General features: G+C 43.5%; 1 protein-coding gene across 1 annotated transcript in view; it reads right to left on the bottom strand.

The window, feature by feature from the left end:
* Window positions 1-25,594, bottom strand: part of PLEKHM3 (pleckstrin homology domain containing M3) — a 167,013-nt gene that overhangs the window by 57,035 nt on the left and 84,384 nt on the right. Inside the window, exon 7 of the mRNA XM_054585747.1 lies at window positions 18,744-18,807. Coding sequence (XP_054441722.1) covers window positions 18,744-18,807 — 64 coding nt within the window. The remainder of the gene's footprint in view (window positions 1-18,743; window positions 18,808-25,594) is intronic.

Genomic DNA, 25,594 nt, shown 5'->3' with positions numbered 1-25,594 from the left:
CACCCCCAGAAGACTCTTAATTTTTGAGTTTCAGTCTATATCATAATGACTAATTGTACTTCTTGCTGCTTCTATTGGGTTATCGTCACTTAGCTTTGCAATATGCCTTTTAAAGGGTATGGTTACTAATAAGTCAACTACTAATTTCAAAGTATTTTTAATTGCCAGTATCAGTGATTGCTGGGCCAATTGAAAAAAGCATTTTAATTACACATTTTAATAATTTGCTAACATACTTCAGTAAAACTTTAATATATATATTTTATTCATTTCCTTATTAGTCATATAAGGTAAATTATTATCCATGTCAGAGATGGAGAAATTGAGGCCATCTAAACTAGGAAATATTGGTAGTGGTAGAAATAGGCTGTGAAATACATGTTAAATTGTCCAGGCAGGAAATCCCCTTTGTAACATTTCTAAGTGTCTAATGCCAGTTAAGGCATTCTTGTTATTCATAAATAGCTTTAATTGCTGGTCAGAAAAAAGGAGAAAGCACCTGTGTTCGTAGGGTGTCTGATAAAGCCATATGACAGTGTCGTAAATTAGCTGCACCTTGTTAATATGACCGTGAGGGACTTTCCACAGCGGTGCCCACAGAGTATTCACTATATGCCAGGCATTCTCCTAAGCACTTGACATACTTATAACAATCTCACAATCTTGGGGGTTATGTAATTCACAGATAAGGAAACTGAGGCACAGCAAGTTTAAGTAACTTACTCAAGGTCATAAGGGATGCAGCCAAGATGCAAGCCCAGCCTGTGTGGCTCTAGACTCTATGCCCTCAACCATTGGGCTAACCTGTCTTCCAGAGGGTGTGCTGTAACTAAACAACAGACTGCGGTTAATTAAAGGTTTATTGGAAAGGCAGTTGTTTGAACTCGGGACCAAACAGCCCTAAAGAGAAAACAAGAGATAAATGTGGCCGAGGTCTTCAGTTCACAAATGCTCACTTATGCAATAACAGAGCTTGAATTAACAGCCTCTTTTGAGTTCATTCTCATCCTTGCCTTCCTCTTCCTGTAACTGACACATCCATTTACCTCATACTTATCGGACACTTCCTCTTGCCTGGGCTCTGTTCTTAGTAGTGGGGACCAGGATAAGTAGGATAAAGACTTGCATTCAAGGTTGAATCTTCACTAGGGAGCAGGCCACAGAACCAGGTAACACAGGTGATATTTTATTTTGAGAATGGGTTAACAGTCTTGGCAAGAACCATAAAATCGTCCCCTTTCTGCTCCCAACCAGGGACTGAGCACATCCTGCTAGGAGGGCTTTTTCAGCACACTGCCCACCTAGAACATGTCTTGTCTTACACACATTTTGAACTCACAGCATCACAGTACATAAGAGCTAGCTAGCACTTAACAAATAGTTGAAAGGCTGTAAAATATAGTCCATAAGTCAAGGTGCGCCAGTAATTTCCTGTGGTGCTCATAATCATTTCTAAGGTGATAGTATGCTTTCTGTTTATTGTGGTAAATAGACATACAATTTACCATTTTTACCATTTTTAGGTATATCTCATAATCACTTTTGGTTACACTTCATTGATTACTTTTCTAAATACTATGGCTTCTTTACTTCTAACCACTTCATGGGTAATAAAACTATAATTCAAACAATAAGCTGGTTTTCCCCACTAGCACAGCTGCCCATAGTGGTATCTCGGAAAGACCAGCTTCTCTCCTAGGCTGGGACGACTTCAGTCCTTGTGGTGCCCCTTCCCTCCCCACCCTTGATAAATTCAGAAGCTACTCAGAGGTCTAAAGTTTCTTTGCCTCCCTCATCCTAAGCAGCTGAATCAACGTCTCTCTCCACCCCTTTCATTATCCCATTCCATCCGCCCATTGCCATCAGCGGGGTGGAGACTCATAGCTTATAAGTGTGCTGAAGAAAACCCCAGAAGCAAGAAACTAGAATAACTTGCTCCTGCTAACAAAACAAACCAGAAAACACAGTAGGGGCCAAGACCTCACAGTAGCTGAGTTCCAAATCCTTCCTTATCCCGAGGAGACAGACTGCCTGCCTCTCTATTCTAAGCTCAGGCATTGTGGCTTAAGCAAACTCATAGAAGGAATTCAAGCCTCAAGATCCATTTTCAGCTTTCCCCAGATCCCATGTGCCTTTTTATCCGTACTCCATCCTGCCCAGCCAAATGTGAAAGCCCGTCTAAAGACCGTTACATCTCACGTTGAAAGATTTGAACGTCCTTACGAACTAACTCCTGGCTGAAAATGCTGGACCCATGGCGATGGAGGAAGCAGCAGCCAGTTGGAAAACAAAAAGAGTTGTTATCTGCATGTTAAATTAGACTCAGATCTGCTTAATATCTTGGCCAACTTATGCCACAACTATTTTGGCCCTTTCTACCACCCAAAGTCTTTTGTGGCCAAGATGTACCACCGCGCTGCTGTTTGACACTGTGTGCCAGCCGGCCTCTGTGCCAAAGCTGAGTAACACCCTTCCTCCTTCGGGTTTGGGGGTAGCAGGGGAAGGCTGCTAATTCCTTTTGTGACCACTGACTAAGAGCTGAGTGGCCAACAATTTGGTAAATTACATACACACCTAAAATGTCAGCTGCATCAGAGATTTTTGCTTTCTCTCCTTCCAGGAGCTGAAGGGAACCTTTAGGCTGAAGGCAATTGTAGAAGAGTTGGGTTTTCTAACCACATTCTGCAGGCGGGACACTGGCAGAACTCCAGGCATGAGGATCCTGAGTAGCAAAGAGTCATCTTTGATCGGTGTATATGCCAATGATTTGAGTCAAAGGAAAAGGATGGGAATTAAAAATAGTCATAGTTATGAACACAGGTGCACATGCACATGTACACATGCACGTGGGGTGAGAGACAAGTTCTACCACAGAGGTCCACTTGGGAATCTGACTAGGTATAGACACAAACACACTGCACAGGTCAGCCCTAGCTATGAGTATAGAATGTGCTACCTCTAAACTTTTGAAAAACACAACAAAAAGAAAATTCACAGTATCATAAATCCACATGTAATTAGCCTGCTTTTCCTTCTGGACTATAGATTAATATATCCTATGGGTTATCTAGTTCTGCGTTCTAGAATATTGCTGTTGTTGACGACTACAGGTCACCTACTGGGTTAGACAGAATGGAACTATGTTGACTGCCACAACAGCGCTTAAAACAGACCTGTAACAGCTGCAGGGGTTGCGGCCTACTTGGGAGAAGGTGGGCCTGGTCACGTCTACACAGAGCCTCTTGGGCTCCGGGTCTTTTGCCACATGTGGTGCTGGCACTCTGGGCCTAGGGATGGATGCATTTACCTGGTTTTGTTCCCCATTCTACCCTGCTCTTTCCTCCCCCTCACCCACTGGAAGGATTGGGTGGGTTTCAGCAGTAGTAGGGCCTGGCCCTGCTGCCTCCTGGATCTTGGCACCAGCTTGCCTCTGGACACACAGGAAGCTGGTGCTGGAAGGAACAGGTACAGTGCCGCGGTGTGGTGTGTGCCCTGGAGAAGGGAATCCTTCAGCTGCTGGGCAGACTGCTCCGCTGGTCCAGCTCCTTATTTTTCATGTTTTGATTGAGTCGGAAACAGTTCATATTAAATTGAGGAAATGAAACAAAGGAGGGTGTGTGCTACAACAAGACAGCTTGGGGTTAAATCTCAGCTCTTCCACAGTTAGCTAGATGACTTGGGGCAAGTTCATCTCATGTGTAAAAGGTGGGTAATAATAGCATCGATCTCAGAGGACTGTTGTGAGGGTTAAACAAGGTCATCTGCATCCATTTCAAACAGGGTCTGGCCTAAAGTCAAGCATTCAACAATAAAAGTAACTAATATTTTAGAGGCATATAATAGCTAGTAGATATTGTTAATCTAATCATTTAGTGCAACACTTTCATTTTACAAAGATTTTAAGCACCAGAGATTATGTGACTTGCTAAATGATGATCTGTTGTTGTCACCCTGGGTCATGGGTTTTGCACACGTCCCTCTCTCTCTCCTTGACTAAGTGATATGAAATGACAATGAATTGAGCAAGCCCCCTGCCTTCAGTGAGATTGTGCCTTAACTCTGGACTGAAGAAAGCAGACAGAAAACCCTGGCCCTTTTAGCTCTGTCTGCCTGTCTGTCAGATGATCAGTCCCTGCCCCAGCAGGCAGTAGGCAGAGAAAGGAGAAAAAGATGAAACTCAAATTGGTAGTTTTATTACCTGCGATTGCCTACACTACTTTCTCTCTGTACCCTTGACCTCTGCTCTAGCCAAGAATCCATTCACAATACCCTTCCCCAACTCCCTTTTTTCTTCAGCTCTAACCCTTCCCTTATAATGCCCTATCCTTTTATTGCCCCTTATGCACACCTGAGCTGCAGTGGGCTCTCTGCTGTTAGCCCAACACAAACACCGACCCGTAGTTCACCAGATAACCTGACTGATATAGCAAACCCACTCGACGGCATATTATCTTCTGCATATTTTTATTGGCCAACTTGTGTGCGCTGGGTGTTATTGTAACTGCCACTGGATAATAAGGTATTAAGAAAAATGCCTTGTCTGTCTTTAAGGAATATGTAAAATCAAAATATTTAACTTGTTTATATAAACTATCCTTCATATCATATTTGTGAAAATGCTTGAAACAGCTATTTAGTGACCAAAAAGCGAATCATCAGTTGACTCCTGGCAAATGAGTCTTGACATTTGTCACTTGGAACTGAAGGGGCTGGGAGCTGCCTCTGGCTCTCAGGCCCTTGCTATGCCCACAGCCTGGTGGCTTTGTGCAGACTGGCTGGGAAACCCCAGAAAGCAGGTATAAGTAATCGAATTGCTTCTCAAGTATCAAAAGTCATGGAACATAGGTCCTAAAGCTGGAAGTGGCTATAAAAATTGCTTAATTCAACCTTTCACCTCACAAATGATGAAACTTAAAACTCAAGAGGTAAAGTGATGAAGGTGGTTTCTATCCAAATATGACTGTGATTCTCCTTTTGGGAACAGATATAGTACAATGCCAAAGCCTGAAAAAAAAAGTGGTCCAAAATTGGATGTACTGTATAAAGTTGTCATTTAAAGATGCCATCTATCTTTAACACACTGGTTAACTGGGCTGAGGATAATCCCTATGAGGGTTAAGTTAAAATCCATTAGAAAAGAAAAGAAGCACAGCTTTTACAAAGCCCTGAGAAGTGATTGGGATGGGAATATTTTCAGAGGTAAGCTGTGTCTCCACTTCTGACTAAGACTTAATGGAAGACATACACTCAGGGAGATATGTGGAATTTAAGCACAATTCAACATCAGTTAATTCTAAGAGTAAAGGCCCTTCAGTCCGAGCTGCCTTCCACCTCAGCGTTAAAGGAAGCTAGAAAGCCAATTACACTCACAGCAGGGCCTCTCCCCTCCTGCAAGGGAAGAATGTACTGCAGATTCTGTGTGTGCTTTACATGCTAGTAAAACTATAATTGCAGGTGGGAAGACACATGGGTTCTCTTTGTTTCTGCCAACATTTCAGTCTGGTAAGCACCTCCCTCCCATACCCGCAGAAATAGGGTAGACTCAGTATTTTTTTAAGCACAAAAAATATTCTATGATTCTACAGAATTGAAAAGAAAGATATCTTTGCATAACCCACTGAAAAGGCATGCATTCTTCAAAGAGACCGTTACTGAAGGTGCCTACCATTGTTTGGGAAGCCAAAACCAACCTTCTGGTTCAAACTCTGAAGTCCTCTCAGCAAGACCAAAGAAAGGTGGCGAGGCTCAGGAGGGCCATACTTACTGTTCTAGCCTAACCTTAGGGAGATCTCATTGCCTGGGGGTGGGTTCTCCAGCTGCAATTCCTCTGCAAGGCTACTGAGGAAAGGCTAGTCTAGGACCACCTGGAGGTAGTGAGGAAGGGGGTTGGCGGGGAGGAAGCTTTCCCTTCCAAGGTGCTGGTCCACCTGGTTACTGGCACAGCTGGGGTGTAGCAAACATTACTTCTTTGGTTACAGCTGGAGTCTAGTGTCCACAAATGCAGAGTCTTGGTGACACAGCAGAAAGCCACATTTATGAAAGGGCCATGTCTCATAACAACATGATTGCCAGTCCTTATACAATGAGGAAAGCTTATCTTCTCAGCCCTATGTGTCAAGCAGAGTTCTTTTTTTCTTTTCTTTCTTTTTTTTTTTTTGCAATGATCTCTGGACTTTTTATTTCCCACTTGCCCCCCAAATGGATGTCCAACTTCTGCTGCCTTAACACCTCAGAACTTTGGTGTCATTGCTCAGACACTACTTTGCCATCCACAATCCAGCGGGTGGTCATCTTTTAGATAAATTGCATTGAGTTGCTGTTGTCTAGGATGCTACCAAGATGGAAGTCCTCCCTTTTTTCCAGCAGGCAGTAGGTGGTGATCTCAGTCTCTAGCTTGACCTTGATGTTCATCAGGGCCTCGTACTTCTGGGTTTGGCACTGCCCCGCTGCCCGGGCCCGGGCCAGCTCTGACTCCAGGTGCAGCAGGATCCCATGAGCTGTTCTATCTGCCTGGCATAGCATATCTCCACTTCTCTCAGGCTGTTCTCCAAGCTTTCAGATTTCTCATCAAGCTCAGGTCAGTCTCCAAGGACTAACTGTACATCTCAGCTCTGTGAGTGTCACCTCAGCCGCTCCTATCCCAGCGGTCTACGAGGTAACCACTGTGGTGCTCTCTTCAGTCTGCTGGGACCAGTACTTGTCTGTTCCTCTTGGTTCTTCTGAACCAGCTTGTCATACTGGGTCTGGATATGCACCACGATCTTGCTGAGTTCCCGAGTTTGGGGGCATCCAACTCCATGGTCAACCCAGAGCTGGCAATCTGGTTCTGTAGACCATTTGTTTCCTCCTCCTCGTTCTTCATGATGAGTAGCTCCTCTTTGAGAGCCTTGATTTCTGTTTCCAGCCACAGCTGGGTGATATTGGTATCATCCATGACATTTCAGAGCCTAGTGATATCATTCTCCATAGACTGTTGCATGGCCAGCTCATCTCATACTTGACTCCGATGTCATAGGCAGCAAGATGGGCACTGTCAGTCTGCAGAAGGATGCAGGCATTGTCCACAGAACTTGCAAAGATCTGAGCCCTCAGGTCCTCATGGTTCTGAAATAATGCCTCCAGTCTCTGACCTGGGGTCCCTTCTTCTCCAGGGGTTCCTGGATTTTGCTCTCCAGTCTTTGAGATCAGCCTCCAGGCTCCTTGCCCTCTCCAGATAGGAAGCCAGGAGGTCATTCAGGCATTGTATAGCCATCGTCTTGCTCTGGAAACCCCCAATGCCCACCAAATCCCCAGCCCCCCGGGACACTGGTGGAGTGGGACATGGAGATGTGGGAGCCCAAGCCCCTGGAGCCTGCACAGACACCAGGCGCAGTGCGGGCCAGCTGCACAGAGCCCAGGGTTAGTGGAGGAGCCGGAGCAGGTGCTAAAATCCATGTCGTTTGGGAATGAAAGTGAGGGGCCATGACTCAGGTTCAAGCTGCTCAAGCAGATTCTAAGTGGCTGATACATATTAATTCCAAGCCTCACAAAAGCCTTTTGGAAAAGGTACTATTATTTTCCACATCAGAGGTGAAGTGCTTTTTGAGGTAAGAAAGAGAAGTGACTTGCCCAGGGTCACTAAGTGAGTCTGGCATGAGCTGCCACTGGAGCGTAGGCAGCCAGGCTCCAGGGCTCGAGTGCATAACCACTGTACCACCCAGCCCCTCTGCAGTGCCCAAGGTCCGGTATCATTACCTCTTTGGAGACCTTTGCTCCAGGCAGAAACTTCATCCCATGTTGGCCTCACCTTGGCCTGCTGGTCTCCTGACAACCATCTTAATTTTGATTTCTATTTAATTTTCCACCTCACAAAGCAATACCAGGGAGTGGGAATCTGGTGATACAATTTGAATATGATTTATTAATCGACAGCTCAAGGAAATGGAGGACTTCCTCACTGCCACCTGACCTTTGTCTTCGACATTCCTAATGTTTGCATTGCTGCCCTGACCTTGCAAAGTGACCTGGAATAGCTCGCCTGTTTCCTTGTGTGTGTCCACTTTCAGAGCCCAGCTGTCAGCCTGCGCCCGTCTGTCAATTAGGATCTTAAGGGTTTGGGATGGGGTCTGCAGGCCTTTGAGGAGCACAATCTAACCCTAACCTCCAAATTCCTTCTTGTAATTGAGCATTCATTAGTTTGACGGAACAAAAGCAGGCATTCTCTATTATAAAGCAGAGGTCAAAACCAGTGGCTGTGTTTTGTTTGGCCTGCAGAGTGTTTAAATATTGAGAAATTTCACATAAAAATACGGATTTCCGGCTTCTCTTGGAAAACGGGAAGGGATGACAACTCCAGGCGACGGAGTAACAGCTGTCCCCTTCAGAGGGGGACGCTCTCTGGTTTCTCAGAACGGGCTGAAACCTCACCGTGGCCCTGCTTCGGGCAGAGATGCCACTTGCCTGGCCTCTGCAGGAATCTAACCAGCTAGACAGTGTTCTAAGCCTCACCTCCCTCCCTTAAAATGTGAACTGCCTTGGTCGGGCAGCCCTCCCAATGTGCCTGGCATACCAGCACCGCTGCCCCTGTTCTATCCCGTCCCCAGCACCTGACACTGTAGGTGGTACATCATAGACGTTTCTCACTTTCTTCCTATGCGGGTGAATAAATGAATGACCAACTCTCAGAAAGAAAGTGAATTTGAGTGACAAGAAAGCCATTCAACAGCTACAGAAGTCCAGGTTTATTAATGCTTCAGCAGCTTTCCCAACAACCGAGGCTGCTGCCTATACTTTTTCTTTATTTGCTGTGCTGTAAAGACCTTCCCTGCTGTCACAGGTGATTTTGAATCTTGCTTAACATCCCAGGAATAAATGTGTTGATGGCTTAATAGGATTTAGCCAGAAATTAAAATAAAAAACAATAATAGGAAGAATTGCCCCAGTTACCCTTCTATTCTTTTCCTCAGGAAGATGGGGGTGATATTGCTGAGGAGCAGCAAGTTCCAAATGCGGACGGAATGGCAGGTGTCTATCACATATAGCCAGCAGTCTTGGCTGACATGTGGGCTAATGCTGTCTAATGAGGCTGCCATACTTCCCAGTTCCATTTCTGGAGCATCATCAAGTGAATGGACTCTGTGAAAGTGCTAGAACCTCCTAAGCCCTCAACACGTAACTAGACAGAGCCCTCCTGGGATCCCTCTGGCCCCTTGAAGACCAACAGCAAATGCGGTAGAATGGTTGACAGGAGGCACCCAGGGGTAAAATCCCACTGGCTATCACGAGGTTGGGCAGAATCACAGGCAGCCTTGTACCACAAGTCCTCAGCACATAGGCAGAGTACGGGAGCTTGACTACAGTCAGTAAGAATCACTAGTCCTTTGCTGAGAAAACAAGCTCTCTCAACCTCAAGGTCACCACGGCTCTGGGCACAGAGAATGTGCTTAATAAATGTTTGCTAAGCAAGTAAATGAACAGGGAGAAAACTAGAAAACTAGTTTTGGTGATGGAAAACTAGATTCATGTTTTAGGTGCACAGGTTGGGATGGAAAGATTGTAAGCTCTACACTCTCTGCAGCTCTAGGCTGGAGACTCTTTTCTAGACTCTTCATGACACGTTTATTTCTGAGGAAAGTGAAGCGATCCCATCATACTCATTCCATGAATGTCTGTTGAGACAATTTATCAAAATAATTCTGAAGCATGCAGACAAAATGTTCTTCAGAAATGTCAAAGTCAGTCATGAAAAGTTTCTCCTGCTTGTCTCTCTGACAGAGACGCTGTGGATTCGGTCACCAAGGGGTTTGCGGCCACCACGGCCTGAAAGTCCTCTTCCCATTCCCTCTGCCTGGCTCACACCCCAACTTAGAGTCACAGCTTTGAGGAGGCCTTCCCTGACACCTGAGTTACAGGCGTTCTGGTTACTATTGCTGAAAACAAATTAGCCCAAAACTGAGTGGTGTAAGACAATCATTTTATTATGCTTAGATTCTGTGGGTCAGAGTTTAGGCAGGATACAGTGGAGATGGTTTGTCTGTGCTCCATGATATCTGTAGCCATATCTGTAGCCCCCTTAAAGCCAAGAGTGGGAATCATTTGGAGGTATTTCCACTCACACGTTCGGTGGTTGATGGTGGCTGTAAGCCAGGACTCCTCATGAGCTAGGTAATGTGGTGGCTGGTTCACAAGAGCGGGCATCCCCCGAGAGCACAAGGTTGAAGCTGTATCATGTTACGACCTAACCTTGGAAGTCACATAGCATCACCTCCATGGTCACAGGCCCATCCAAACTCAGGGAAAGACAGCCATGCCCCCTCCACCACCACCTCTCAATGGGAGGACTGTCAAAGCCATAGTGTAAGAAGGGCGTGTAGGATGAAAGATACTGCTGTGGCTGTCTTAACAAAATGGGGCCTGCCACACTTGGTTAGATGTGCTTCCCAAGTGTTCAAATCCACTGACTTAAAAATGCCTGTCTACCTCTCTCGTTAGACTGTGAACTCGGTGAGGAAAAGGCCTGTGGCTTATTCACCTTTGTGCCTTCTATTCCTAGCACAGTGCCTGGCATGCTGAAGGCATTTAACCGCTATTGGGAAATGAACCGAATAGAAAGGAAGAAACAGGGGCTTTGGGGTCCCCTGTCATGCTGGCTGTTGCTGACATAAGGGAAGTTTGACCAGGAAGACAGAATAAGTGTGAGGGGGAAAGACCTAAATGCCCCCCTGGGGTCAAGGCTGCTCCCCGTGAGGGTATCATACGTGCCAAGGGGGTACATTTGTGTCCTTTATGCCTCTCGGGCTGTTTATAGGAAATAACTACAGGAATCATACCTGACCTCATATTTCTTTTTTTTTTTTTTTTTTGAGCTTTTTGAAAATATTTTCCCCCTTCATATCTCTGTGCCATGAGCATGGCGAGTGTGAGAGGACCCAAGAGACTGCCTGTTTCTTTACGCTCCAACACTTGCTTGAGGAGCCAGAAAAGCTCAGCTCAGTCTTGGTTCAGTCACTTAGCAGGAGCTATGCAGCTCTGGCCAGCCAGCTAATTTTCGGTCTCTGTTTTTTGCCTGTAAAGGGGTATTATAAAGGCAGACGTGCCTCTCTCAGAAAGTTGTTTGAGAATAATGCTTTTCAAATGGTTTAGCAAAATACAAATACAAAATGCGATTCTTACAGGATATTGTGGTTCTAAAACAGGCATTCTTTGACAAGTCTCCTTTTAGAAGGTGAAGTCTAATTCTCTTTTCCAAAAATGTGGGCCTGCCTTTGTGATTTATTTCAAATGGGTATGAATGTGGCCAAAGTGAAGCTGCCTGGCTGCTGAAGCTTCACCTGGATTTCATGCTCCAGATCCCGCACAAGCCAGCCATCGTGTCACGAGGGCGCCCGAGCAGCCCGTGGACAGGCCCGTGCGAGAGGAGTGCAGCCTCCTGCCAATGACCAGCACCGCTTTGCCAGCTGTGGGAGCGGCTCACCTTGGAGGTCAAAGGCTTCTTCAGGTGGCTGCAGTCCTGACCGACATCTGGACTGACACCTCCTAACAGGCTCCCCACCCAAGCTGCCCAGCTAACCCGACCCCGAGTTCCTGGCCCACAGAGACTGTGGGACACAATGAAGGCTGACTTTTCGGTTATGACACCTGGGGTAATTTGTTATAGGGCAACCAATAACTAATACTAACCAACCAGTGGTGTGGCTGACATTTCTGTTTCTCTGACCATGTAATGAGTTTTGATCCAAATCTTTTCTTGCCTGTTCCTAGTGACTAATAACAAATTCATGGGTGAAGTGCAGGCCGAGGGGTCAGGCAGGGGAGAGTCCACGCTGACTGCTGGTTTGACCCAGATGGCTGGATACCAAAGTACAAATGGGGGCCAAGTAGCTGGCCCCCCAGGAAAGCGATCTCAGCACTGCCTAAACACTGTTCAGTCCTGTGGCTGTTACAATGCTATTTACACCCGAAGGACTCAGGCCTGGCTTCTTGAATCCTGATCTCAACACAGTTCTTTCTTACCCGGAGGACGAGGCTCTCCACCCAACACTCACAACACAGTCACCTTTCTGACCTGGTTTCCCCCAGATAGCAGAGCCTGTGCCCGCAGCTGGCCTGTCTGCCACAGCCCTGGCCTGCCTCCCCCCAGTCCCTCACTGCTCCGTCGGCCAGGTGTGTGGACACAGCCGGGTGTGGTGCCTGGGTGTGCACATACAGTTTTCTCTGGGCAAAGACTGCCCAGCTGGTATAACAAGCAAGCTGTATCAGCACCTTGTTAATCAACTACTTTAACTCACTCAGCTAATTGGTCCCATCACCAAAACATCAAAACCCAGTAATCACAATCAGCAGAATTCCAAAGACTGAGATCTCAGTGGGGCAGTCAGAAGACCCAGGCTCCAGCCCTGGCACTTGGCAGTAGCTGTCCCTCTGCCCGCCATCCAAGGTCTGCAACGTCCTGGGAGACTGAGCACAAGGCATGACCTACTGAGCACCTACCCCAGGTATAACTGCTCTCCAAGAAAACGGTGACTTTCAATTTGCTCTGCTGCCAACCAGCCCATCCTTCAAGGAATAACATTCAATCCCTTCCTTATCCCCTTGAAAGATCACTTGTTAAAGATCCACTTATTAAAAGGCATGACATTCCCACTAATAACCTAACAGTCCTCTTTCCTAATTCATTAACTGGCTAAAGCAGTTAACAGAGGTTTGGTGGTGTTTCACTGGAGGCCTCGCTCATGTCTCAGCCCAGGTTACTGTGCTCAGGGGTTTCTGAAGGCAGCGGCCGGAGTGGTGACACAGACACTGGCCACAGCGCAGCACAGGCAAGCGGTCATACTTTGTTTTTCTGCTTGTTAAATTCGAATGCTCCTAACTAGTCATCCTGCCTGCTAACGCCTGTGTGGACAATGGTGTGGGGACCAGAGGCGCTAAGCAGCTGTGAATACAAGTTCCTCGGACTCCTGAGGCTTGGGGACCGGTGACTTGGTTGTGGTACGGAGGCACCATGTTCCCCTGTGTGAGTAAAGGTCATCACCTGTTATTTCCACGGTGAAAGGGCGGCTGCACTGGTGCCCACGCAGGCTGGCCTCCGTCTGCTGGCTCTGAATAGCGCCCACAGGGAGCAAGGGCCTCTGAGTCTGTGTTTGCAGGCAGGGCAGGGCCATACAAAATAACTTGCATAGCTTCCTCGGGAAAGAATTCACTAAAGTATGTTTTTAAAAAGTGGCCTTGAAATGCCTTAAAACGTTGCCTTTTGGTGATCATACTCACTAGCTAGGAAACACTAGAAAATCCTCAAGGGAAGACTACAATTTGCATGATTTCTTCAGAGGCCAACTCTGACAAATGTTTGGGTCATGCAGATGACAATTCCTAAGGTCTACGGGTATGGAAAACTAGCAAAAATTTAACTGAAAAGCTGGCCTGCTGTGCAGGAATGTTCAATGTGCAGGCAATTTGCAAAACTGAACAACTCACCGTTATTCTGATACATAAAAGGCAGAGGTTTTTATTTGGTTTTAGAATGCTGTGTTTTTATTTTACAGGTCAGCATTTCTAGTATTTTGTTTAGGGGCTAACATTAAAAAAATTACTTTGATTTTCCTTTAGGACAAAGCTAGTGAGGTTAGGATAGTATGTGTGTGTCCATCCATCTATCCATCAATTCACGGAAAGTACATGCCCAGCTGCTTAGTGTAAGTGTTTATTGTGTAAGCATAAAACAAATAGTTCAGACCATTCTAGGCAACTTGAGAAAGGTAGTTCGCATTTGATTTACTCCTCTCTCTTTTCATGGCTCCCGAGTGCTATGGGTCCCCCTTTCTGGCACCCTTCCCACTTCACATCTCGTTAGCAAGTTCTCCAAACTCCAGACTTTTCCATCTTTTTTTCATCATTAAATCTTATCTGCTGAGATCTCTCTCACCTCAAATGTCATGCTATGTTTTCAATTTATTACTAAGACAGATGAATTTGTGCCAAAATAATGATTTATTTTTCTCAGGTAATATATTTCATATTAATGAGAATCTACATTGCCTTAACCTGCAGGTACAGTCTAGTTTGAGAATTTAGGGAAGGTGAACAATGGGGAGGCCAGTTCTTCAGACTGTCCCACAAGAGGAGCGTGTGTGTTGGGAGGTGAAGTGGTGGCCAGTGGAGGGAATGAGGGGGAGGGGCTACTCTAACTGGCTGCCTCACCCATGGGATCATCCAGTATCCTTTCTCATGAATCACGTACAAACAGAATCATTCAGTGCTTAACTTACATATGCCCCAAAGGTGAGTAACACCAGAAGCGTTAGTCATTAATATACATTTTAGGTTTTTGTCACAAGAGCATGGGTAGCCAAAATTTAGAAGTTAAATCTGACCTTTCCTTTCAGCAAGTGGCAGGAACTTTAGAAGAATTCTCCTATCACTTACAAAGAATGAGGAATGACATATTAAACCAGGGTTCTGATTTGCTCCTTACGAGCAACTACAATCTCTTGAACATTAACTTACATATACTAATGTATTCTACTGGTAAAATGTGGAACTTTCTTATCAGTGTTAAAATAGCTCCGGCGCTGTGAGTAAGGAGCCGGGTGTACACCCCCCCACCCCAGGTTCACAGGGGAAGGGCTCTGCATGGAGAGCTATGGCGTTCTTCCTGCTGGCTCATAGGAGCGTCTCTTTTTATTGTATTCTGTATTCCCGTCTTAAAGCTTGTCCATGGATTGTGATAATGATGGATAGACTGAAAATAACAAAACACAAATCCTATTCTGCTTCCCCTTCTCAAAGTATCAAACCAGTAGAAAGCTCTTAAAAAGCAGTACCTCAGTTTCCCCATTCAAAACATGCACCAATAGTCCTGAAGATATCGGGGGGAACACATTGTAAAGTAACCACTGTGCTGTATACCTGAAACCAATACAAAATAATATTGAAAGTAGAATGTAATTAAAAAATACAAATTAAAATTTTAAAAGAAAATAAATGTTGAGATTTATAGATTTTAAAAAACATGCACCAATACTGGTCCATTTGTTCACATATGCTTAGTCACTGCCCGCCAAATCCTTTATCAGGAACCACCTGTCAGTTCCAAAAAGCCACTACGCATTCTTACCTCCTCAAAGAAAGTTTCTGTTTATAAGATTTCATTTTCTGTCAATTTACATTCAAAGAGTGCAGATATAATAGGATTTTGTATTCTGGCAGTTTTTACTTTGCTGAACAGAAATTCACCTGCAATTCCAAGCTGAAGAAATGAATAAGGCAAGCCGATGGACCCCCGAGCTCCTGGGATTTGGAAAGCCCTTGCTGCCACCTTCTGCTCCCGTCCTCGGCCCTACTGGGCCAGGAGGGGCGTTTTGCTCTTATCTTATGTGTTACATGTCCCTGTGCCACCACTGATGAGTCAGGACATGATTTGTGTTGCTTACACAGTGTGCTAGTAAAATCCAGTGAACAACTCAATCACTGGTGAAATAAATAGACAGAGGGACTCACTACGAGCATAAGCTACAAATTTTGCTAATAATGGGCACTCATTGGCCAGTGGGCAGGTGACTACAACTCCCAGAACAAGGGGGTTCCCTCTGTTAAGCGGTGTCAGGCTGTGGTGTTTATTGACTGGCATCCAAGTGTAGGATCGTAAGGGAAAATGCATACCAAGGGGCCGGTAAATTCAAATAATGAGAAGGGGGAAAAAACTGTCTTGAATGTGACATCAGAAGCATTAAGGTACCTTGCAATCTTTAGACAAATTGTTTAACTACGTCTATTGGCTAAAACTTTAGGGATTGTGACTTATACAGAGAGACAGAGAGATAAGAAGATTGTAAATATTTTTGTATTTTCAGCATCATTATTTAAGGTATTATTAGTGTTTTGTGTTCTGTATTATTTTAAGATTGTATATACTTAAATTACAAATACCCCTTTACAATGTTTATTAAATTCTTACCTTTCTTTCTTCTTGGAAAGGAAGATGTCTATGTTTTGTTTTTTAAATAAAAACTAGTAAGAAAAATCAAATTCACTTGAGGGAAATTTGTAGAATGGAATCTGCCTTTAGGAAGGATATTTATACTATTACTAAGCTCTATAACTCTTCAGTTACTTGCTTTAGTTTGCCTTCCCCTCCCCTGAAAAATTTATAAAAATGCATGTTTCTATAGCTTTTTTATATAGAAAGAGAAAGACCTGCTTTTATAGAGAACTTCATTTTAGGAGTGAGGAGGGAAATAGAAGGGGGAGAAATAACTTACTCTAAAACTCCTGAAGCTGACATGAAACAGGTGACAAAGCAGCCAGACGGAGGCCAGGATGGCACAGGGCAGTACGGGGCTGGCAAGTGGGCCAGTTAAATTGGGTCACCTGCTACCACTGACATGCTCTGTCACAAAGCAGTGGTTTTTTCCCCCTCCATGTGTTCCCTTCCTTTACCTATTTACTTGCAAGAATAGTGCAGATCCAGAAAACATGCCTGAAATGTACTCAGAAGCCAAGGTTAGATGGGGCGGAGGTGCCCTTCGGTACTGATAGCTGAGATGTAGACAGATCAAAAGCTAAATCCAATTTAACCCACCCCAGGCAGGAAAAGTAATTGAATTAAACCTCTTCTAAATATGATAAGTTTGGAGGTTTTAAAGCCAGGCACAAAGAACCGGGTTGGAGTAAATGGATGCGGGGAGCTCTAGCAGCCCCGCCCACAGGGAGTCTGATGGGCTGCTTTGCCTCTATCACTTTACTACTGAGGCTGAAAACTGATTAAGCTGCTTATGGGGCTCCGGGGGCTAATGGTCTGGCCCACCAAGATTGAAGTAAGCCGCCTGGCACGTATGGTTTGATTATTACATGGAAAAAGAAAAGAAAAAGGAAAAAAACCAGCAGGGTATAGGAAAGCTTTAAAAAGCAGGTTTTATTATGTCAAATGGATACTACTTGGACACTCTAAAATGAATATGGAATTACTCTGAGTCTTCCTCTTAATCTGGTATCAAAACTCATTTTTCAAAGGCTTCCTCAAAGACGACTCACTTTTGAGCCCACCCATTCTATTTTCAACCACCTTCACAAGAATATATTGTCAACATACTTCTCAGGTGATAGTCTGGTGCTCAGATACTATGACCAGGTAGTGCTCTAGAAAATAGATAAATGCGTAATGGGTATTTTCATCACTGCTTCCCCTTGAACACCACCGGGCAATCGTGATTAAACATAGATCCCTTCCCATCCCAGCCAGCACATCACTGCAACTGGATCCGTGGTGATGGGCCGGCAGGGCTGAAAGAGTGGAGGGGGCTGATATGCACAAGCAGGTTTGAAATCAATGCACAAGGGGGATTAAAACTCTAGTATTCTCTCAGACTTCTCCAACTAAATGCTCTAAAGCTATTTCGACCATTCAAAATAAATTTCCTTTTTCTAGGGGACAGAGAGACCACAAAAGTCTTAAGTTTAAACTACTTTTAAGATTTAATTTTTAAAAAGTCTTAAAATGATTGAAGGATCTGTACAGCTTTCTAGTTGACCTCATTTCTTCTGGGGAAAACAACCAGAGAGGAAAACAACAGAACAGAGTAACAGTAGTTGGAGATGTTCTGAAAGTTGTTGCAATTTTTTTTAAAATTAACTCTTGAAAGAATCAACAGATATGCCTTCATTTAGTGTCTTCTTAGGGAGGGAGTGGCTGATTTAAATGATTAACCAAAGCTTAACATATTCAAAACTTGGGGCTGAATGGACAAATGTCAGTTTTCTTCCTGGCTGCTAACCTGTCAATCATTAAAAGAACGTACACTAAAAAAAGCATAAAAAGATGCTTTTGACTCTTGCCTGCTTTGTTACGTTTTACTAAAATTTAAAGTCATCCAACTGTGTGGCTTGAGCACAAAGAGTTTACTATAGTCACTGCTTTTATACCTTTTTTCCTCGTACAATTTTTTTTACTGAGATATAATTCACATGCCATAAGACACACCCTTTTAAAGTACACAATTCAGTGTTCTTTAGCGTGCTCGCACCGTTGTTCAACCATCACCACTCTAATTCCAGAACGTTCTCATCAGCCCCAAAGGAAACCCCGGACCATTAGCAGTCGCCCCTCATTCTGCGATCCTCCCCGGGCCCTGGTAACCACTCATCTACTTTCTATCTCCATGGACTTGCCTGTTTTGGACACCTCATTTAAATAAATCATAAAACATATTCTTTTCTGTCTGGTTTCTCTCAGCATGATGCTTTCTAGGTGCGTTCATGTTGTACCACATATCAGCACTGTACTTCCTTTCTATGGCCAAATAATCATTGTATGGATATACAACATTTTGTTTACCTTTTCATCAGTTGATGAATATTTGGGTTGTTTCCATTCTTTGGCGCTTATGAATATGCATTTATTAAGTGCTACAGGGGACATATGTTTTCAATTTTGTTGGTATATCTAGGAGTAGAATTGCTGGGTCATATGGTAACTGTTTAATTCTTCGAGGGACCTCCAGAGTGTTTTCCACAATGGCTGTACCACTTTACATTCCCACCAGCAATGGGCGAGAGCTCCAATTTCTCTATGTCCTTGCCAACATTTGTTATTGTCCTGGAATATCTTCTTATACTAAGTTCATGTTTTCCATTCTGAAGATAAATTAATCAATTATTAGGGCTTGAAAGAAAACTACCTTAGCATGGCCAAATTCAGTGCCAAGACCATAATCAACAAAGACACTTCCCCAGGGAAAGAACGGAATGAAATGGTCCCTCTGAGTACTTACCTGCTGCAGATCGGCGAGGGAATACAGGTGGATCTGTTGAAGGAGGTATTCTCTGGGGAAAATTCTGAAAACAAGGACAGAAACACATTTTTTCCTGGTAAGTTTCAAAATCTCATTCAAGATCCCTTTAATCTGTCTTCTCCCCTTTCCACATGAACTCCTCCTTATACTCTATGAGAAATCTGTAATAAGGCCTTTTTTTTCAGATATTTTTCTTCCCAACACAGAGAGCAAGATGGAAGTAAAAGTCTGATCTTTGATTTCTAGTGGAATCCAAGGTGCTGTCAGTACCATGGAGGGGTCCAGGCCCGAGGGTCAGAGCACCAGGTTTCTTGTACCAGCTGTGTCCCTAACAAGCTGTGCCATCTCTAGCAAGTCACAAAACCTACTCCAGCTTCTTCACTGTTGAATGAAGGTGATTGAATTCCATTCTCTAAATATCTTTCCAGCTCCATTAACCTATGCCTAATTTAATAGATTTTGCAGTTGAGAAAAATCACTGGGATGGCAATCTATGTGTCTTTGTCCGGAGGCTCCTATGGGTTTTATAAGCAGGGACAGTAGTGCTCAATGTCACACCAATGAGCTATCCTCTTACATGTATAGTGATGATAAGTTTTAGAACCAAGGTACAAATGGGAATAATGGAACAAAATAATTCAAATTGGGACTCCCTGACAAAGCCCAGTAACTTTTGCTGCTGTCAATTCATAGCATCTGTGTAAGTGACAATGAGTGAACTTAAACAACAAACAATAGATTATGGATAAGGAGACAGGTACCAAACTGTAAATGGTTAGAAAACAATACTACACACACACACACACACACACACCCCCAAACTCGTGGTTCTAGCATTCTCTCTTTGTCTTGTATGGTACTATGCAATTTTCTTGTGTCTAAATGAAAGAAACTATCAATTTGTTAAATAAACATTTATGACTGTCCACTATGTGCGAGGCACTAGGAAGACAATTATGAATCAGACAATGCTAGTATCTGAGTTCAAGAAGCATAAAGTCAAATGAAGGAACTACCGGTACATAAACTGGTAATTACAATACAGTGTGATTATTGAAAGAGAGTAATGTGTGGGGTATTTATTTCTGGAATGGTCTGACATGGTTGATCCCAACCCTGGCTGTCTATTAGAATTACTTGGGGAGCTTTTAGAAAATAACAGGGCATGAGCATGGGTAGCACCCAGAAATCAGTGTTAAACAAAAACTCTCCTGATAATTAGTGCAGCCAGAGTTTACAACCACTGATCTAATATCCATCCGGCTTACTAGGAAATTCATTATTCAGTCTTTCAATTAAGTATGCATTACTTGACAAATCCTAGAGATTAAATCATTCCTTCTCCCTTTACCCAGCTTCCCCTAATATTAATATTTTATACAACCATGGTACATTGATCAAAACTAAAAAATGAGCTATTATGTATATTATAGACTTCATTCAGATTTCACCAATTGTATCACTAATGCCCTTTGTCTGCTCAAGGAGCCAATCCTGAATACAACATTGCATTTAAAGATTTTTTAAAAATACAGTAGTCCCCCTTTATCTGTGGTTTCACTTCTATAGTTTCAGTTACTTGCCGTTCAAAAATATTAAATGGAACATTCCAGGAATAATTCATAAGTTTTAAATTGCACACCAATCTAAGTAGCATGATGAAATCTCGTGCTGTCCTGCTCCATCCCACCTGGGATAGAAGTCATCCCTTTGCCCAGCATATCCATGCTGTATGTGCCAACCATCCTTCACTCAGTAGCTATCTTGGTTTTCAGATTAACTGGTGGTATCTCAGTGCTTGTGTTCAAGTAACCCTTCTTTTAGTATTGTACTTGTTCTATTTTATTATTGGCTATTGTTGTTAATCCCTTACTATGCCTAATTTATACGTTAAACTTTTTCATAGGTATGTGTGCATAGGAAAAAACATAGTATGTTTGGTTCAGTACTATCTGTGGTTTCAGGCATCCCTTTGGAGGTGCTGGAACATATCCCTTACAGTTAAGGGGGGACTACTGTGTGTGTGTATGTATATGTATATGTGTATGTATACACACACACACATATATATGCAGTATTATTAACTAAAGTCAGTTTGCTGTAAGTACACACACACACACACACACACACTTAAATATTTGCGAGAAAACTGGAGACCCAAATGTACATGCAGAAAAGGAAACACAGTCTTTCAGTGGGATTACAAGAATAGTAATGTATGATGATCTGATACAGGGACAGAGGATGTTTGAGCATGGTTGCATGGGAGGCATAATCATTCTCCCAAAAGTGATTGCCATTGATGAAATACCTTAAATAAGGTAAAATGAAAGCAAGGTGGCAGCAGAGCTGATAAATGAAGACAGTGAACCAAGTGAATAGGCTAGAAAATCATTTCAAAATTAGCTTTGCCTCTTCTGTTGCTTTTTGCAAACAGAGGTCAGCTAGAGTTAGAAGAAGGAAGGCAACTAGAATGAACTGTAGCAGGAACAAATGCAGGGTAGCATTACCTATAGTGTTTTGTTACTTAAAGTTATTCTGCTCTAAAACCCAAAAATTCTATGACTGAGAGCATAAGGGATATAACCATTATTATTAATTTACAAATGAAATCATACTGATATTCCCTTACTAGAGTACCATAGCCAGTCAGTTATCCAGTCCACAAACCCTTATCAAGTCCCCAAAATGAGCCAGATGTTGTGCTAACTGCTGGTGGATATGTCAATGAACATATTTGATAAGCAATAAAGACAACATCCAGTTGTTTTAAAAAATTTTATTAAGGTATAATTGACATAAGCCATTATGTTATATAGGGTGGGACAAAAGTAGGTTTACTGTTGTTTGTATGGAAAATAATACAATGATTAATAATAATACAAGAATGAACTCTGTCTTTTGTATAGTCACAACTATAACCCTATTTTGCCCCACCCTGTATTAGTTACAGGTGTATAACATAATGATTTAACAGTTGTATATATTGTGAAATAATCACCACAGTAAGTCTTCTTAACATCCATCATGCATGAGATGCAGTGTTACTAACTACAGTCACCATGCTGTACATGACCTCCACGGCTTATTTTATCATTGGAAGTTTATACCTTTTGACTCCCTTTACCCATCCCCACAACACACACACACACACACACACATCTGGCAACCACCAATCTGTTCTCTATATCGGTGAGTTTGGTTCCTTTTTTTGTTTTGTTTTTAGATTCCAAGATAAGTGAGATTACAAGGTATTTGCCATTCTCTGTCTGACTTATTTCACTTAGCGTAACTTCCTTAAGGTCCATCCGTGGTGTTGCAAATGGAAAATTTCATTCTTTTTCTGTGGTTGAATAATATCCCATTGTGTGTGTATGTATGTATGTATGTATGTATGCGTGCATGTGTGTGTATATCATATTTTCTAGTTGTTTCCGTAACTGGCTATTTCACATAATGCTGCAATAAACATGAGGGTGCAGCTATCTTTTCATTTTCTTCAGATAAATACCTAGAAGTGGAATTGCTGGATTACATGGTAGTCCTATTTTTCATTTTTGAAGAAACTCCACACTGTTTTCCATAGTAGCTGTGCCAATTTAATTCCTACCAACAGTACATAAGACTTCCCTTTTTTCCACATCCTCACCAACACTTTTTAAAAATTTTTTTATAATGACCATTCTAACAGTTGTAAGGCAATATTTCATTGTGCTTTTGATTGTATTTCCCTGATGATTAGTGATATGGAACATCTTTTCATGTACCTTTTAGTCATTTGTATGTCTTCTTGGGAAAAATGACTATTTAGATCTTCTGCCCATTGTTTAATCAATTTGGTGTTTTGCTACTGAGTTGTATGAATTTGTTATATATTTTGGATATTTGGTGTTTTCTTGTGTGTGTTTTTGCTACTGAGTTGTATGAATTCGTTATATTATATATTTTGGATTTTAACCCCTTATCAGCTATATGAATTGCAATTATTTTTTCCTATTCAGAAGGTTGGCTTTTCATTTTGTTGATGGTTTGCTATACAGAAGCTTTTTAGGCTGATGTAGTCCCACTTGTTTATTTTTGCTTTTGCTGCTTTTGATGGTAGATTTAAAAAAATCATGGCCAAGACTTATGTCAAAGGAGCTTATTGCCCAGTTTTGCTCTTTTGCATGTGGCTGTCTAGTTTTCCCAACACCATTTGCTCAAGAGACTGTCCTTTTGCCACTGTACGTTCTTGGCTCTTTGGTTATAAATTTACCATAGATGTGTGGTTTTTATTTCTGAGCTTTTCCTTACTAGGCTGGGTCCTTCTTGCTTCCAAACAGCTCATTATTTGTCTTCTCACAATAACCAACCAACCTGTGGCACAGTCATTTCTAATATTTCTTCAACATTATTTGTACAGCCGAAGTTAGCTGTGTATTTATTTAGTGTTTCCATGTGCATAAATATATTTCACAAAGGTTTATTTTCTCTCTCCTTTTAGAAGAGTTTCTAAGCCCCTCCAGCAGCACCTTATCTACTGTCTCCTCTCTATCACTCTTCAGTGTCTAATGCTATAATTCACATGAGGTCAGTCATAACAGGCATGAAGCACTGGAAAATGCAATATATGCAGAAAAGATAAAGGACCTGAGCCTATTGTGTCTTGGGAAGATGTTGTGTCCAGATTTAGTGGTAGCCGTAAAAAAACAGACTTTTAGTACAGATAATGCCAATCAGCTTTTTTTACAGCTGTTTTAGTACAGATAATGCCAAGAGCTCTTTAGGAGGGGACAAGAAGGGACTCCCAGGGGTCAGTTCCCCTCACACTCTGGTGGAAGGGGTTGTGGGGAACACGCAGGCCCAAGGCCTGCCCAGGTAGTATTACGGGGCCTGAGGCAGATCTGATTAGGGGCCCGAAGCGGCGCTGCAGGAGGCGCAGAGATGCATGTGCAGCCGCTTTGGGGGCCACTTGGCAAGCCTGCATGTCTGGGAGGCAGAGTTTGGCACACCCTTGAGAAGGCCAAGACAGCATTAACTTTTGCTATTAATGTATTCAAAAAAGAATGGATGATTACTTGCACTGTTTGTCAGAAAACACTACATATGATCATATTTCCCGTGAACTAACGTAAATAAAGCCCAGCCTATGACCTGTATGAGTTACTGCTATGGTGAAAACCGAGAATCAGGACCTAAATTCAGCATGTATTTCACTGCAATAGCAGACAATGGGTACATGACATGTGAAAGGCACTGTGCTAGGACCTAGAGATTTGGGGGGTCCAGGTGGAGTTTTTTAAATACCAGGGAGTACACAGACCAGTGGGGGTAAACAGACAAGTGAGCAGCCGTGCCAGTTCACAAGGTGCAGTGCTGAGGTCTGTAGTCATGCATGCAGGGCGAGGGAGGCCTGCGGAGTACCTGGCCAGGCAAGGCCTCAGGGAACCGACAAGTCCAAGTTAATCTGAGTGAGTGGAAGGATGGGCACTCCAGGTGGAGGGCGAAGGTGGGTAAGAACAGAGAGGCCAGAGGGAGACAGGCTCTCAGAGGACCGGCCGCCTGTGTCGATGAAGGAGCTGTCCGTGTGTACATGTGAGGTGGGGAAGCTGCAGCATGTGAGCTTAGAAAGGCAGAATGTCGCCCGACAGGAGAAGCCTTGAGTGCCCTAAAATAGGTGCGGTACCATGAAAGTGCCTCAAGTGGGAGAAGGACAGGGTTAGATTTGCGCCTTTAAAAGAACAATGTCAGCAGAATGGGATGGGGGCAGGGGGTGAAATGATGGATACTTGTTTTGGTAAACTAGATGGGAAACGATGGGGGCCTGAACAGAATTTAAACAGTTGCTTGGGGTTCAAAAACAATGCACGGGTCATGATGACTAACAGGAAGCAAAGGCCAGGAGGGAGTTGGGGATCACTCACAGTTTTCCAGCGAGGTCTAGTCAGTAAATGGCAGTTCCATTTACTGACTCTGGGGATAAGGAAGAGGAGTTGTGTTTGGGGAGAAACCTAGCTCAGCTGTCAGGGCAGAGGACTGGGGGCGTTGGTGAAATGGCCAAGGAGAGTTGCCCAGAGTCAGGCAGGAGATCTCTGTGCCCCCAGCCGAGAAGTGTTGGGTGAAGCCATGAGAATCAACCACAGCCAGGACAGCCCGTGTCAGGGCGACAGGAAGAATGGACCCTGGCAGGACAGCACTGTTTACGGAGTAGCTGCAGGAAGGGGACGGGCAAGGAACAGCTCGCCAGGGAGGAGAAACAGCAGAAGAACGAGCGTCAGGGAAATCAGGGAAGGAAAGAATTTCAACAAGGAAGAAAGGGGTCAACGGCAGCAAAGGCAGCAGAGAGGTCAAATAATGTGGGGAAGACTCTCACGAGGCCTGAACAGTGCCTGCTGGGTCTGGCAAATGGGAATCCATGAGTGACCGCAGACAGATGGCTCTAGGGAGGAAGACGGAAACCAGACTGCAGAGGGGCCAAGGGCGGACGACTCTTGTAAGAAGCTAACTTGGAAGGAAAGGCAAGAAGCTGGGCCATAGCTAAAGAAGGATGTAGGACTAAGAAAGGATTCTTTTCTTAAATGTGGGAGAGACTTGGGCATATTTACATGATAAAATGGAGAAGCCAGTGTAGAAACAGAAGCTGCAGATACAAAAGTTGTGATAATTGAGGGCGCCTGGCTCTGGAAAGGCTTCAAGGAAATAGAATGGGGACCAGCTGGAAGCTCTTTCAAATACACACACACACACACACACACACACACACACACACACATGCCTTGCATTTTCTTAATTGAAATACTTCACGTTTTTACTAACATGTCAAAAGGTAATTACTGATTTCTCCAATGTTC

Source organism: Pteronotus mesoamericanus, unplaced genomic scaffold, assembly GCF_021234165.1.
Source record: "Pteronotus mesoamericanus isolate MK-2021 breed Mesoamerican mustached bat unplaced genomic scaffold, CSHL_Meso_final contig_90, whole genome shotgun sequence".
Taxonomy (NCBI): domain Eukaryota; kingdom Metazoa; phylum Chordata; class Mammalia; order Chiroptera; family Mormoopidae; genus Pteronotus; species Pteronotus mesoamericanus.
The sequence above is the reverse complement of the archived record's forward strand: the minus strand, read 5'-3'. Positions and strand labels throughout refer to the sequence as shown.